The following is a 16958-nucleotide window of genomic DNA, read 5'->3' as shown; positions in this document are numbered from 1 at the left end:
CTGACTTTTCTTTCTCTGATCGAACTTAACTTGGAATCGGATTCATCCACTCTGAAAGTTGACCGCATCACACCCTCCCAATTTAAAATGATTACCCATTCTCAACAGAGAGGGCTCTAAATCCCAAGACTTATGAACATCAGCTTTAAATAAATGCTGTATTTATAACGCTGCAGTCAATCTAGCAGGAAGCAATGTTTCACTGATCAGAAAAGATTAAAGTCTAAAAGGAGTAGTTCAACCTGGCCTGCCAATGTTGCTAGAAATTAGTGGCACCTAGTTGTCACCAATTAGTATGATGCTAATTAAATAATGCTAACGGTGCGCGTCCACTGGCACTTAAGCATCCCATTCATTTCAATGGAGAGAGCCGCTGCATGCCACGGTGCATGCTGGGTTGTGCTGTGTTAAACGAAGCCCCACCCTCCGGCAAGAAGGTTGAGCAGATCTTAACTTTATTGCAATGAATCTGGCCGCCGCGCTGCGTCCAGCCAATCAGGGAACAGCAGGCTGTCACGCCACACACAGACGAGCCTGGATTTATACAACTATAGATCACAGTGAGGTTTATGATTGACTACATCTGTTGCTTCAAAAACGTCACAGACCCGCCCCTACGTGGCGAGCCAAGAGATCCAGCTCGGCAACATGCATTGAAAAAAAGTGCTAGTGGACGTGCACCGTAACTGGTGACTGTTGTCACCTTTGAAAGTTTGAATTTAATGACTTCTACCATCTGTATTACATCTGATTTTCCAGAGGGCTTGGCCAAATATCACTGACTAATTATATTCTTGGCACCAAACATGATTAAGCATTGACAAAACCTGAAACCTTAGGAACCACCAGTAACACCTTAGCAGCCATCTAACATACTTTAGCAACCACCTGTGACCTCTTAGAAATCTCCTGAAATATTATTGTACTGCATACCAACAACCTAGAAATGAACAGGAATACCACAGAAACAGCATAAAAACCACCTGGGATTCAATAGCTACCATTTAGCAAAAACAATTTCACACAAGTGACCATGAAGCAACATCTTAGCAACTGCCAGGAGGTGGAAATCACTTAAGCTGCAAAACCATTCTGTATTTTCTGTAGAACCAATGTTCACCATCACACACACACACACACACTACTATAAATAGCAAAGGAAATGAATAAGAAATCACTTTCCCCAACCCTACAGGGACACAACAGAACAGACTGAACCACGAATCAATTGTGCATGAGAGTCAAAATCACACAAGCAGCACAAATCAGAATGAAAACACACCTTCCTGAACTGACCTGGGATCTGAGGTTTGGTTGAAAACACTCACACACTTACATTTACTTTGCTACTGCACCAAAAAAGAAAAGGACGGATAGAAAACCTTTAAGTTACCATCATCAGTAATGTTATCATCAGCACTAACACAACTAACACCATCAATGCCATTGTCACTAACAATACCAACCTACCTAATATTACCATTCTCGCTTACATTATCTTTATTGCTAACATAACTTCTCCATGGACTGTAACATCACCATCGTCACCAACATTAGCATCATCACTAACATCACTAACATTACCATCACCAACTTGTTTTACTTCCCCTGACGGACAAACAGAACCATTTAGTTGCAGTGGTGATAAAGAGTTGGTCATGCTGTTGCCTTCACAGTGTAGTGTGAAGGCTCTAATCTATTCAGGCTGGACTCTATAGAGAAAATTCCTGCTGTGAGCAGTGTGCAGCCTGCATGGTTTTCCTCAATGTTAATGAGAGCACCAGGCGTGCTCTGTAGAGTTTCTCTGGGCTGGGCTTGATTACAGTGCTGAAAGGAGAGAGAGAGAAGCTTAGCGCTTCAGTAAAGCCCTGAGAGCAAGAGAGAAAATCAGAGAGGGAGAGGATTCACACGCATCCACAAAGCAGATAACATGCCGCCTTTGACTCTTCATCTCTCGCTGTCTCACAGCTGAATGAGTGAGATCCATATGAGGTGTAATGAGAAGACACTAGAATGAGGCTTGCTATTATCAACACACCTTATAATGAGATTCAAAAGAGGAACAAAGAATCATGCACCCCAGGGAACACTGTGTGAAGAGTGGTTTAAGGAAGAGGAGGAGCAAGAAAGAGATCAGAATAGAAATACTTAAAAGAGCAACATCCTCAGCCTTGCCAAAATAACAATAAATAACTTCCTCAACATCACCAACATCAGCATCAGTAGCATCCCTAACATCCCAATCACTCAATCAACATCCCAATCAATAACACCCTTATCTTCACCAACATTGCTAACATCACTATCATATCACTATCACTAACCTTGCTAACATCAGCATCAATAGCATCTCTAAATGATGTTATGTAATAACAAAAGTTTGGGAGAAAGACCACGCCCGAACTCTACGTTCTAACTCCACCCCGTATCAATTAACCGCTCTGTAAATACCTGCCCTAACTAACTATGTCTCGTGACGAAAAATTTGCAACCCACCTCCTGCCCAACAACCCCCTTCATTTACTCTTGCACTTCTTATTAAATAAAAGGGGGGGATATAACTGCATGCTTCTTCAAGCACGCAGTTTAGAACTCCAGCCCAGTTTCCCCTGAGTTCCCTCCCCTTTTTCCTCTTCTTCTCTACTTCATTAGGCGTGGTCCGCACTTAGCAAACATCTATAACATCATTATATTAACATCATAACACAGCAAACATTACAATCAGTAACACTACTAACATCACCATTATGTCTAAAATCACCATCAATAATGTCACTAACATCATCCACATTCCCAACATCACTATCACATCATTAATATCACAAAACATAACATTGGCAATATAGATACCTTCACCATAATTTACGTTCCTAATAACACAATAACATTACAAAAATCACAAATAAGAATCATTAAACTCCACATCACTCTTTGACATCACCACCATTACAATCGCTAGTCTAGTAGTGATGATGTCATTAAGCCTTGTTAACATCACCATCCTTATTAACATCATCACTAATATCACAATCATTAACATCACTAATAGAACTATCATGTATAACATTATCAGTAAAACCACTTTGATGATCATCTCTATCATAATCCTTACTGTTACTATCAACTAGGGCTCAGAGATTAATCAAATTAATTTGATTAATTCAATTACTGTTTAATGTGATGTTCAAAATAGGATAATCAAGATTGTACATCTTTACATATGGTAGCTGCCAGAGGGAATCTCAGTAGATATACATATGCGTCTTTCAGAAACCTTTAAAGAACTCCTTTATGTAGCAGTGATTTTCATATTTTTGACACTTTTCCTTCAGGGAGGTTATTTTTGCATCATGTTTCATATAAAAAACTGCATGTAAGGTTAAAATGGTCTGCTTACTAAGCAAATAAAAATAAAAAAATAATGTAGAGGAAACAATAAAAAATGGTTTTGTCTGTAAGAAATAAAAAACTGATATTGTTATCTAATATCTAAAATTCTAAATTGTAGAATCGTAATCGCTCATATATTTAAAGAATATTGAGATTATTTTTTTTTTACAATATTGTCCAGCTCTACTATCAACAAAAATAAAAAAAATTCCCATGATATCACATTACCACTGCCACCACCACCACCATTATCATCAATTATATCACATTTCTGTTTTTGTGTGTTTGTAAGCACTGAGAGCGTAGCAGGTCTTACATTAAAGACTAATTTCTGTAAAGCCAGAGATTAGCACTACTGCTGCCTAAAACAGTGTAAACGCCTGGAATTTACCCTCACACCCCGCACTGACTCTACCATTTAGACACTCAAAGTCAGCGCTAAAGCCTGCTCTGAAATCAAAGCTAGCTGAGTTGTTAGCATGGTTACTGCTGTTCTGGGTCAGAGCCTCCTGCCCTCAGGGCTTGTTCGTGGCATGGCAGGCAATCACAGAATAAATGCGCTAACGTAGCGCAGAGCTTAATTAGAGAGCTAATTAAGAGCACTTCTGAGGCAGTCCTCCGAGTCACTGAGGGATTAGAGAGAGAGAGAGAGAGAGAGAGAGAGAGAGGGATGGAGAGAGAGAGAGAAGGACAAAAAGAGAAGGTGCAGAGGTGGAGAACTGACCAATATACAGCTACAACCAGCGTATAAAACAGTCATCTGCAAGGGCGTAGGAGCGGGCTTGATATTGGGGGGGACACATTTGCCAATATGAACCCAAGCCCACCCAATTGTTTCCTAGAACAACATTTGTGGAAATTACTTTTAATTAAAAGTAAATTATTATTATAAGGTGATTTTACAACCTAAACATTACATACAACTAAAAATTATGCAAGCAATGTCTGAATTATGTACATATGACAAAAAATTTCAGTTATCACCTAATATTTAAAATAATATAACAGATTATTATTATTGTTATTATTATTATTATTATTATTATTATTATTATTATTATTATTATGTATTGGCATGTCAATTCTGTTGTATATTTACATTTTCTCCTGCACTTTTATTTTTTTCTACTGAGAGCTCTTCTTAAGATGGTGTCCTTTTATGTAAAAGAATGTAATTACGTTTCATAGAGACTTTTATAAACGTCAGGATATGTGGTCTTACTGTGAAATACAAATGAACAGAAGTCACGTTACAGCAGTGTTTCTCAACCCAGTTCTTATATATTCTACTGCATATTAAAACTGTTCTGCATATTCTAGAGCTTCCTCTGGTGGATATACATGATTAATTTAGGCTCCATAGGGGGCTAAAGGTTTTTAACAGGTAAACTCAGTAAATGACTATTTATTAGCTGATCAGGTGGAAAACACTAGTTTAGGGCAGTGATCGGGGTTAAGTAACTGCTTTAAACTACCAACTTAAAGTACTGTACGAAATTCTGGCGATCATCTACATCCAGCTTTCTAGATAACTAGTTAGTTAAATCAATTTTCGTTCATTATAGCTCACAGTAAGTCCTGTAATACTAAATGAATAAACAGTTTGAAAATTAAAGTGATTAGCTGATCAGGTACAGGGAAACATTACATATATATATTATTTTTTTCCTTTAACCCTGACTCCCAATCTAGCTAATTCCAAAGATAAGCTAAGATCTTTGATAAGAGACGTGTATTTTTAACCAGCTATCAGAAACATATCATCACAGTTGAAGTGGTTAGCCTATCGTTACCTTTCTTTTAGTAAAATCTCCGTATATTCATCTCTGTTTTAAAATCAGCTGAAGCTGCTGCGTCCCGATCCCGCTGCTAAATCTCACAGCGAGGGGGCGGGGCTTCCCCAACAGCAAACTGCCTCTGCTCCGCGCGCCGCAAAACCAGCAAGCTGATTGGCTGTTTCTACTGAGAGGCGTGACTTAATACCTGAACCGGCTCCGTGATTGGTCCGGTCTGTCTCCTCATTAATAGTACAGCTGACCTGAGCGAACTGATATCATTTTTGGGGGGGACAAATCCACCTGTTTCTAATATTGGGTGGGACATGTCCCACCCATCCCCCCCGGTTCCTACGCCTATGGTCATCTGTATCACATTCTAAGCCAATACAAAAAAAGAAAAGAAAAACACTAACACACAAAAGTATCTACAATTAAATTTAACTGAGGAGCTAAACATACAAACATAACTATGTATTTAAAAATAAACATATTTAATAATTTAATTAATTAATTAATGTGTTTGATCATGCTGTTGCTGTGGAGCAACATAGGCTCTGTTCACATTACAAGCCACATTGTTCAAATCAGATTTTTTTGCTCAGATTGGATTTGGCTATTTTGACTGTTCACATTCACAAATGTAAATGACCTGTACCTGTGTGTAATGTAAACAAATCTGTCCCTGAAATGCCTCACATGTGTGCATTAATACAGGTATAAACTTCGCCTTCTTCACCACCAACAAAATCATATGTGGAGCATAATTTGCTCAAATGAAGAGCAAACATGCTCAGGTCAAGGAGGTGAAAAAAGGCCAGGCGGTTTGCTTTTGCTGTTTTTGCAGCTATGCACAGCTGCACCAAGAAATGTGTGGGTACAAGAGAGAAGCACGTAGCGCATGCGTGAAAGCAAAAAGTCACATGAATTCCGATTTGACTGTTTACATTCATGTCTCATGTTCATGGATCGGATATGTATCTGATTTAGGACCAAATATGAAATTGACTCGAATCTGATTTGAAAAAAAAAATTATTTGTTACATTCACACAGCCAGGAAAAAACTGATCTGAGCCATATTGAGCCAAAAAATGTGATTTTATGTAATGTGAACCAGCCTGGTAATGTGAACCTAGCCAACTGCCTCAACTGCTGTTGTGATGATCTGGGAAGCAATTACTCGCAAAAGCTGGTCACCCCTAGTAGGGATACGAGAGACACCAACAGCTCAGTGATATGTGCAGGTTATTTTGCATCCACATGTTTCTTTTTAATGAATTGTTTCCTGGTTGCAATACTTATGCTTAATGAAGTGTGTTATTATGGGATGGATGTGTGCAATGTGATTAGTGATCAGAAACACTGAGCGCACAGCACAGCTCTGAACTCACCTCTACGCAGAGGAAGCAGGGAACAAGGTATTTGCTCTTCTTTAGCCCTCCTCTTATTCCCACCATTCTTCTGTCCATCTCTGTCCTTTGTCAGGGTCTCATACAGACATGCACACACTGTAATAACACACAGTTATAGAATAGTATTACAAAGTGATTTACTGTAGCACAGTAGTATTAGTATTAGTAGTATTTAATAGGGTTGTCTAGTACTGCAGAGCAGTTGTGTAGTGTAGTATGATCTTATACATGATATTACTACATGATAGTACAGTAGTGTAACACAGTATTGAACCATGCCATAGTGTAGTGTAGTACTACATGATAGTACAGTGGTGTAACTTAATATTATCTTATACATGATATTATACATGATATTGTACCATGTCAAAGTGTAGTGTAGTACTACATTATAGTACTGTAGTGTTGTACAGTATTGTACAAAAGCATAATACTATATGGTGGTGTTATATATTAGTACAGTGTAGTACATGGTACTCTGTAAAATCTGCACATTTGTTTCTGTTTTTTTTTGTTACAGTATGTACATGTAATTACACTTTTATCTAGCAAATTATGTAAGTAGGTAAATGGGATAACTAATTTGTTTCTGTTTGTTCTGATGTGAAAATATTTGTTTCATAGGCTTAACAATAACTGCATTACATGCAGATTGTCAGGTAGGGAACAGGAAGAAGACATGGAAAGGGGACGCATTTGTGACGCATTTATTAACCAACAAAAAAACAAAAAAAGAACCAAAAACTGAGAAACAGGGTACATGGGGATAAAACAAACCAAAGGAACATATAACCTGACTGACGTAAGACGTGCAACCACAGGAACAAGCAGAATCATTTATACACACAGAAGTGGACAGGAAACAGGAAACACTTGGGACTAGGTAACAAGGGGGCGGTGCTACAAACTAACAGGTGAGCAACAGGGGCAGAGACACGGGATTAAACACAGGGCATGTGCAGAGGAAAGTAAATAAACACAGGGACAGACCAGAGAGACGCAAAAAAAGACGAGAACAGGACACAGTTAATGTTTCATTTTAGCTCTTGTACTTCTAAAATTTAACCAATCACATTCTGATTTAAATGCTTGAATGTTTCGCTTCATGGTTAAACAGAACTTGTGGTTCTCTGGTGGAGCAGTGCTAAAACTGTGCAGCAACAGATTGTACAGGACCTCAGTCTGAATGACAGCAGGAAATTTTAGAAAACAGCTGCTTATGTGTTTGTGTGTGTGTGTGTGTGTGTGTGTGTGTGTGTGTGTGTTCAGAGACACCCTGTTGTTCTGGGTGAACACATACACTTACAGATATAATCACAGAAGGAGCGACAGAGGAGAAAAGAGTAAAGAGTGGACGAGAGAGACAGAGAGAGAGAGAGGGATAGAGAGAGAGAGAGCATTAATAAGTCATGAGACAGCAAATGCTCTGTGTGGGAATGCCAGTAGCTGTCATGGTTTACACACAGCAGCTCCTGAATCGTGGCACAGAGCCAAGATGAGCTGAGATAAACTAAGCTGATCAGAGCCAAGCTAAGCTGAATCGAGAAATCAAGCCAAGCTAAATCAAGCTGAAATGCGATGAAATGATCTAAGCTGAGCCCGGTTGAGTGCAGTTCAGTTGAGATGATCTAAGTAGAGAACTGTTGAGTTGGGCTAAGCTGAGTCGAGTGAAGCTGAGCTGAGCTGAACTGAGTCGGCAGTAGCTGTCATGGTTTATACACAGCAGCTCCTTTACTGCAGCACAGATCAAAGATGAGCTGAGCTGAGTTGAGTCATACTGAGATGTAAACCAAGCTGAGCTGAGCCGAGACAAACTAAGCTGAGCCAAGCTGAGCTAAAGCAAAGCCGAACCAAAAAAAGCTCAGCTACATTGTGTCGATTCAAGCTGATCTGAGCCAGGTGGAGTTAAGCAATGAACCAAGCCGGTCTAAAACGAGGTGAGCTGAGCTGATTCAGTGTTTTGCTTCTTTTGCAAACAAGAAACTAACAAGAAATTAATACAGTAATTATCTATTTATAGTCAGTTCTGGTCAAAGTATTGCCTTGAGATCAGATCACTGCTATGCAAATGTGACGCATTTTAAATGTTAATTTTATTCCAGTTTTCTCGGCCAGTCTGAAAGACTCTGGACGCTTCTACTATTCCCTAGGAATGCCTGATTTTCTCTACACTGTCCTACAAATTATTTAAAACCTGAGCAGTTGCAGAGTGAGAGTTTCATATTAGTATCCAATTACAATGTAATATTTACATGCTGTGGCTGCTATTTATTTTTGGGTAACACTTTAACTGGAATAGTCCATTTGATTGGCTCACTGATTTTTGGATTCCATGTTAATTCCATTACAATGCTTGCCACAAAGAAACCACTGTGAAACCTTGATATTGTTTGTTTAATAAAAAAAAATCACAGTTTGAAAATTGTATTTTTAGCTGTAATAATATATATATATATAATGTTTACTTTAACACAAACAAAAATAAGATTAAGGAAAAGACAGAAGGACAGTGTAGATTCCTTAAATTCTTAAATACCCAGGAGATGGTGCTGTCTGCAGCAACATATTGACAGCAAGCATGCAAACACAAATAACAACACTCAGCCAGTGCACGACTCTCTGTGCAAAATAATAAAAAAAACCCAACATGGAATCAAACTCCAACCTAAACAAAAAAAAAAAAATGCAGTGCTATTATCTTTTACTTTAATATTAGGACCCTTTGATCCATATTTTGGACAGTCAAATTCTGCCAAAGGTGCATTTTATTTATAGGTCTAAATACTGTGCTGTACATTCATATATTATAAACAGTTTATGAATATATCTATTATATATAAGTTGGTAAAATGTATACTGTAATGTGACATACATTGATTTGTAACGGTGAAAATCTGCCAACCACAGCCGTTACAGCATGCAGTGTTTGTGGTACAGTGGCAATTAGACACTTAGTACTGCAGGGGACTGTAACAGCAGCACCAACTGTAGCTAAAACTGTGGTTTAGTCATTATCTATTTTTCCTTTCTAGAAACTCTTTCACACAATGTTTATTTATACATCTTAACTGAGTCTGAGTCCTGAAAAAATTACAGGCTGAATTGCCTTCTGTTTTTCGCTGAACTCTCTGGTCGTAGGGTAATTGTAGTTCCGTCTGGATCCATATATCTCAGTTGGTGTTTAATAAAATAGCTATTTGTGGACATTAGGGGTGTCACAATTTTGATATTGATCAAAATTATGTCATGGTCTCGAACCTCGACGTCAAAAAAAAGGATCGACCACCCTTTACTCTAAGCTACGCAAGTACACGTACACGCTACGCAAATGGCGCAGCACACTGTAGCCAACGCAGCGGACATTCTAACATTGTGAGCCCTTTTTCCAGAGAATGTGGACATTCTCATCTTCTTAAAGAAAAACTTGAAAATATAAAAATAACAGTTGTTTTGTCTAGCCTCAAATATATTAATAGTTTTGGAACCATAAAGAGCATCTTTCTCTCAGATAAAGTTAATAATATATCTTTGTTAAAGAAAAAAACTTAAAGTCTTATTTTTCATGTTTAACTGTTATAGTAGGATAAAGTTCAGTTTGTTAAGGCTCTAATTGTTTTATCATTTATATTTTTAATTATTTAGTTTTATGTTGCACATTGCTGTTTTAATAGTGCACACTGCTGCTACCAAAAAAGCCACTAGATGGCATTACATATATGTCTTAATTAAATTATTTAAATTTGACCATTAGTGCTAATGTGGTGTATTACAGATCACTTGTATCACTTTGCATCACTTATATCAAGTCCACCTTTTGAAATAAGATATTGTAAATTTGATTAATCAAACCAATGAATGACCATAGACTAATCTAAAACTGGCATAGGCCTCACTGATGTAAAAAAAGAAAAAAGAAAATCGAGAATCAAATCGAATCGTGACCCTAAAATCGGAGATAAAATCGAATCGAGGATTTAGAGAATCGTGACACCCCTATTGCAGTCCGGATGCAAGAGTTTTATCACTGAGTAGAAGTGTGAAATATTTTTCACAGACGTCCACCTGAGAAACTAATCCTGTCCGGATAGGGCTTTAGTTACATTTCTAGTAAGGTGCACATCAGACAACAGCATGGCATAGATTTGATGCAGAAGCATAGCACTCTTTAACTTGGTGGTTACTGATGGATGGCTGTGGCATCACCAGGAATTGAACCTGCGACCCCCTGATGACAGAGCCAGTGCTCAGAGCAGGGGTGTAGTGATAAACTGAGCCTCTGATTCCATTCTGTGCTATATCCAGGATGTTTTGTAATCTAATGAGATTAGAAACGGAGACGGGAAGCAGTATAGTGTTGGCGCAGCTCATTGTTTATAAACGCTGGTTTTCTGACAGTTCATCTGCATTAGAGACCATGGTTACATCTCTAATCTGTAGCTTTAAAGTGTGTGTGTGTGTGTGTGTGTGTGTGTGTGTGTGTGTGTGTGTGTGTGTATGGATCTGCAGCGTTTTCAGATTAAAGCCATCAAGGCTGCAAAAGATCATCACACACACACATTTTTAACATGCACCAATAGGCATTAAACTCTGGGGTACTGCTCTGGGTTATCTACAACTATAAGATGCCTTTTTTTCTCTCTTTCTCTCTGACTCTTTACTTTACAATGTCTCTGTACCCTCACTCTGCTCCAGCAAGTGTCTCTCTTCACTTACACACACACACAAACACACACAGACACACACACACACACACACTGCCCAGGATATGCTGCATGGTGTGCTTTTTAGTGCCGTATTAAGGCATTGATATTGTAACTGTCAGTTACTGCGGTGCTGCAACATTGTATACACACTATATGGGTCACACTCACACACTCTCTCTCTCTCCTACACACACTCACACTCGGCTGAGAGCTCTTGTGCTCTTGATCTTCTGAAGCCTCTCTATTAAACAGTAGAATCTTTTACACACGCACAGACACACACACAATGAGAGGGAGAGAGCTCTTACCTCTGCTGGATCAGTTGTGCTGATGGGAGTGGAGCTGCTACATCACACACACACACTCACACTCACGCTCACCTCTGGCGGAAACAAGTGCGAGTTCAGAACCAAGAGTAAAGAACAGATGCTTGGTGCACTCTCTCTCTCTCGCTCTTCCTCCACCGTCTCCCTCTCTTTCTTTATTCTCTGTCCCTCTCCTCTCACAAGCCCCCCCCCCCTCTGCTGTAGTCTTTATCTTACAGCAGTGACACGCCTGTCCTCGATCTGAGAGAAGCAAAAAGGACTGATGTATCAGAGAGAGAGAGAAAGAGAAAGAGAGAGAGTGTGTACCAAAGCATGTGCCTGGTGAACATAAGGAACATACAACCTTGTTTGAAACCTGAGGAGCAAAACACAAAAATAGTGTTTCTTAAGCGCAGACAAACTTAACAGGTGTCACATCTGGAACAGAGACAATCATGGTTCGGGTATTCTATAGAACCAGGGTCATAAATGGGCACAGAAGCTGGCCAAGAGCAAGAGCAAGGACAGATGCTTGGCTTGGGTCAAGAGGAGAACCAGGGACCGGAGCAGAAGATGGTCAATGAAAAAGAGATGGATTAGAAAATTTTCAGGAGCTGTATGAGAAACAAAATCTGGACTTGGCACACAAGCAAAACAATTAAGGGTGTGGATAATGGATAGGACCAGCTTCAGATATGGGGACAGAAGCCAGTCAAGAGCAAGACCAACTGGCCAAGAGCAGGACCAAGAAAAGAAGCTGGGCAAGGAACAAGAGTTGGACATGTGATGGGAGCAGGGACAGAAGATGGATTACACCAAATTCAGGTCCTAGGCAGGAGCAGTATGATGAACAAAAGCTGGGCTAGGTATACAGGCAGTACAATCAGGGGTGGGGGGTAATGGATAGGGCCAGGGTCAGAAATGCTGACAGAAGCTGGTCCATAGTAAGATCAACTGGAAAAGAGCAAGACCAATGACCAGGTTCAAAAACAGGGACAGAAGCAGGTCAAGAGCAGGACCAAGAACAGAAGCTGGACTATAGACAAGAGTTAAACAAAAGATAGGAGCAGGGAAAGGAGATGGATTAGGTTAAAATCAGGACCTAGGCAGGGGCACTATGATGGAAAAAAACTGGATGAGGCATTCACACAGAACCATAAAGGGTGGGAATAATGAATAGAACCAGGGTTAAAAACAAGGGCAAGAAGCTGATGAAGTACAAGACCAACCAAGACAGAAGCTGGACCAGGGTTAAGAGCTTGACAAGAGACGAGAGTAGGGTCAGAAAACATTCAAACAAATTCTGGACCTAGACAGGAACAGCATGAGGAATGAAAGCTGGACTAGGCATATGAGGAAGACCAAGGGCAGCAGACTTAGCAGCACTGCAGAATCAAACTGGACAATTGAAAAGAGCAAGGGCAGGAGTTGGACCAGTGTAAAGAGCAAAATAGGAGACAATGATAACTAGAGATATGATCAGGTTCAGGGATAATTTTAGGATCAGGGACAGGAGCAAGGCCTGGGCTGATACAGTATCACAGACAACCAGAACCAAATGTGAGAAAGGGAGAATCAGAGATGAAAGCAGGAACAAGAACAGAAGCTGGATCACAAAGAACAACAGTATAAGCTGAGACATGTTTGCTTCAAATTAGGCTTTCCCTGGACAGTAAGACAAGGGACAGAACAAGTCAAGGGATATGTGTAGGACAGCAGATAAGAACAGGAACAGAGACAGTATCAAGAAGTGGGACAATAGCAGGATCAAAACAACGCCAGGACAAGAAACTACATCAGTGATGAACAAAGACAAGCAGGGCAAGAAATAAGAGCAGAACCAGAGAAAGGAGTAGAACTATGGAGAGAAGATACTTGCCAGGAGGTAAAAGAACTGAGAAAATGTGTATGTGTAGAAGAGTGTGTATGTCGGGGAAGAAAGATAATGTGTGTGGAACAGTGTGTATGTTGGGGAAGAAAGATTGTGTGTGTGTGTTAGAGAGTATAAAAGAATAGAAAAGCACAAGCAGAACAAAGTGAGTGTGAAAAGTTCTGTACTGTGTAGAAAAGTCACAGTAAAAATAGAGAGGATCACAGAGAGAGTGCGAGTCAGATGGAGATTAAGAGAGAGGGGGGGGTTGTGTATAAATGTAACTCAGATGAGAGATATGAAGAGAAGATGAGGGAATGAGAGTGGGAATAAATAAGTGAATAGGTGAGTGATTTAATGACTCAGTGAGTGAATAGGTGAGTGAGTGAGTGAGTGAGTGAGTAAGTGAATCAATAAGTGTGACTCAGTGAGTGATTGGTGAATGAATGAATGAATGACTCAGTAAGTAAATAGATGAGTGAATGAATGACTCAATGAGTGAATAGATGAGTGAATGTCTCATAAAAGAAAATAAGTGAATCGATAAGCGTGACTCAGTAAGTGATTGGTGAATAAGTAAAAAACCCTGAATAAATGAATGAATGAATGACGCAGTGAGTGAATAGGTGAGTGAATGAATGACTCAATGAGGGAATAGGTGAGTGAGTGACTCAGCGAGTGAATAAGTGAATCAATAAGTGTGACTCAGTGAGTGATTGGTGAATGAATGAATAACTTAGTGAATGAATGAATGAATGACTCAGTAAGTAAATAGATGAGTGAATGAATGACTCAATGAGTATATAGGTGAGTAAATGACTCAGCAAGTAAATAAGTGAATCGATAAGCGTGACTCAGTAAGTGATTGGTGAATAAGTAAAAAACCCTGAATAAATGAATGAATGAATGACGCAGTAAGTGAATAGGTGAGTGAATGAATGACTCAATGAGGGAATAGTAAGTGATCCAGCAAGTGAATAAGTGAATTGATAAGCGTGACTCAGTGAGTGATTGGTGAATAAGTGAAAAAATGAATGAATAAATGACTCAGAGAGTGAATGAATGACTCAGTGAGAAAAAAGGTGAGTATCAGAATATGTGTGATTCAGTGAGTGAAATAGAAAATACCAAAAAAAAATATTTTATGGAATAAACATTAGACTAAGTTTGTATAAGTAGGTATGTGAGTGAATGAGTGATTCCGTAATGAATGAGTGAGTAAATTAATAAGTGCATAAGTGAGTGAATCTGTGACTTGGTGAGTGACTTTGTGATTCAAGGTTGAAAAAGTGAATCTGCGAGTGACTTAGTGAGTAAATGAATGATACAGTGATTTAGGGGATGGAAAGGTGTGTAAGTAAGGTAATGAGAGAGTAGGAGAATGAGGAACACACACACACACACGCACATGCACATACACAAACACACACAAGCACACTCAAAAGCACAGGGTGAGAGGTGGATTCATCGTTCCCATGGAAACCCCAGCACCATGGCACACATAGCAGGAGACACGCTCTTAACATCACGCGCACACACACACACACACACACACACACTACCTTTTAAATTCCCTGAGCCCTGTACAGCCACACGATGTACTTCAATAACCACAAACACACACACAGTGATAATGTAAAGTATGAGGCCTCAGAGACTCTCCAGCACGGCTTTATAGGTCATCTAATGTTCAGAAACTTCCCTCAGCTGTAGTGATTTTAACACCACCCCCCCCACCCAAACACACACTGACCCCCTCAAGACTAACAGCCAAGGTGGCAAGAAGGCAGATGTTTCTAATAAAGTGGCCAGTAAGTTTGAGGGTCTGTGTGAGTGTGTGTGTTTGTATAGCATATTTCCCTCTGGTCCCACTGTGGGTTTATCTGCCGCTTTGGAAGACAAAAACACTGTCAGTGCGTTGGCTCTGTATGCCTGCAGCTGTGTAACAGACACAAACACACACACACACACACACACACCTTCCCCACTCTTTCCGTGTGAACAGAGCCATGCAGTGTTTTCTTAGGCAATTCAAACTGGGTCACATTGAAGCTGCATGCCCAATTTTATTTATGCCGTGTGGTCGGTCAGTGAGTACGTTCACTTGAAGTGGTGTTAGAATGTCAGACAGGCATGGAAAATGTTTATGACTCTTAAAATGGAGCGGAAAAAAGAATGAATAAAAGCTAAATGAAAGCTCCAGTAGGAACAGATCTTCAGCTATCGCTCCACTGTGCGCTTAATTGCCTGCGGTTTCACTGCCAGCACTTTTCTGATAAAAACACACCTTTCAGAAGTGCAACCTGCTTTACTGTGTGTGTAACTGAGCCCAACACAGCAGCAAAGACAACCTGCACAGGCATGATGGCTTTTGAGGGGTTGATAGGAACCCCTCAAACATATACAGGTACTCAGGGACAAGAGGGTTACTTTCACAAGTGAGTTCTGGCTATTTGATTCAGTTCCCACAGAGTTCTTATATCACATGCACATTTGTAGTTCTAGATTGGGACATTGCTTGTATATCATCAGTAGAATTTATTCCCAGGAGTAATCAACCAGCAGAATGACTTAAGCAAGGAGGGTCCTGGGCTGTACCTGACAGACAATATAAGGTCATCCCATTGCAATGCTTTCCATTTTCACTGCTGTTTTGCCAGTAGCATGCATTGCAATTGAAGTATGCCGCAAACAAAATTTTGAAAGCAGTTTAAGTATTGGGAAGTGTTGAGAGGGTGTGACATCGTAGGGCTTGAGGTAGGGCTAGGGTTAGGGTTAGAATTTGGACTAATGCTTACCCTAACCCTAGTACACTGTTGGTGGCAGTGGCTAGCCAGAAGAACATTTGTGAAATATTTGTCATGGAAAGGTTTATCCTTAAAACACACAGAGAATAAATGAGATAACGTCAGGCATTACAGGTAAACATATGTCACATTATATGCTGAATCTTGTAGGTGGAACCACAACAATTTAAATGGCTTTACTTTGCAAATTACATATTCCAAAAGATTCATAAATAAAAGAAACACAATCTGATTACATTTTGTAATTGAGGAAGCAATGTATAAAATATGTTTAGTGGATAAATTGGCTTGAAGAGTTCTCTTGCAGAACCGGTTTCGCTGTATGGAACTTCCCCTGACTCTATTTTCCCATCACCAGCTAATTCTGAGTAGTATCACTGTGGAGCCTGACTATCCTTTTGTTCATGCCTGTAGGTAAGTGTCAGTGCAGTTTAGGGAGATATCTTTCAATAGATTTTTGGTCTCATAAGGTATTGTGAATTGTATGGTATTATGTGTATATATATATGCATATGTGGTCTATGGTCACAATATAGGTGTCACAAAACTTATACAGGCATTACAGCTCCAATATATATATATATATATATATATATATATATATATATATATATATCATTAACCTTGTGCAGGTATCTTACAATTAATACAGATATTATAGACCGTGCATAAGGTATCATAATAAATGTACAGGG

General features: G+C 39.5%; 1 protein-coding gene across 2 annotated transcripts in view; it reads right to left on the bottom strand.

The window, feature by feature from the left end:
* The window catches only part of plppr2b (phospholipid phosphatase related 2b), a 30528-nt gene extending 18781 nt beyond the window's left edge, over positions 1 to 11747 (bottom strand). For both annotated transcript variants that reach the window (XM_007257175.4, XM_007257174.4), the window contains exons 1-2: positions 11590 to 11747; positions 6558 to 6674 (exon numbers count right to left, since the gene is read on the bottom strand). In XM_007257175.4, coding sequence (XP_007257237.3) covers positions 6558 to 6635 — 78 coding nt within the window. In that variant the 5' untranslated portion in view covers positions 6636 to 6674; positions 11590 to 11747. The remainder of the gene's footprint in view (positions 1 to 6557; positions 6675 to 11589) is intronic.
* Between the last annotated feature and the right edge of the window lie 5211 nt (positions 11748 to 16958).

Source organism: Astyanax mexicanus, chromosome 5 (genome assembly GCF_023375975.1).
Source record: "Astyanax mexicanus isolate ESR-SI-001 chromosome 5, AstMex3_surface, whole genome shotgun sequence".
Classification (NCBI taxonomy): domain Eukaryota; kingdom Metazoa; phylum Chordata; class Actinopteri; order Characiformes; family Acestrorhamphidae; genus Astyanax; species Astyanax mexicanus.
This window is presented reverse-complemented; position numbering and strand designations above follow the sequence as displayed.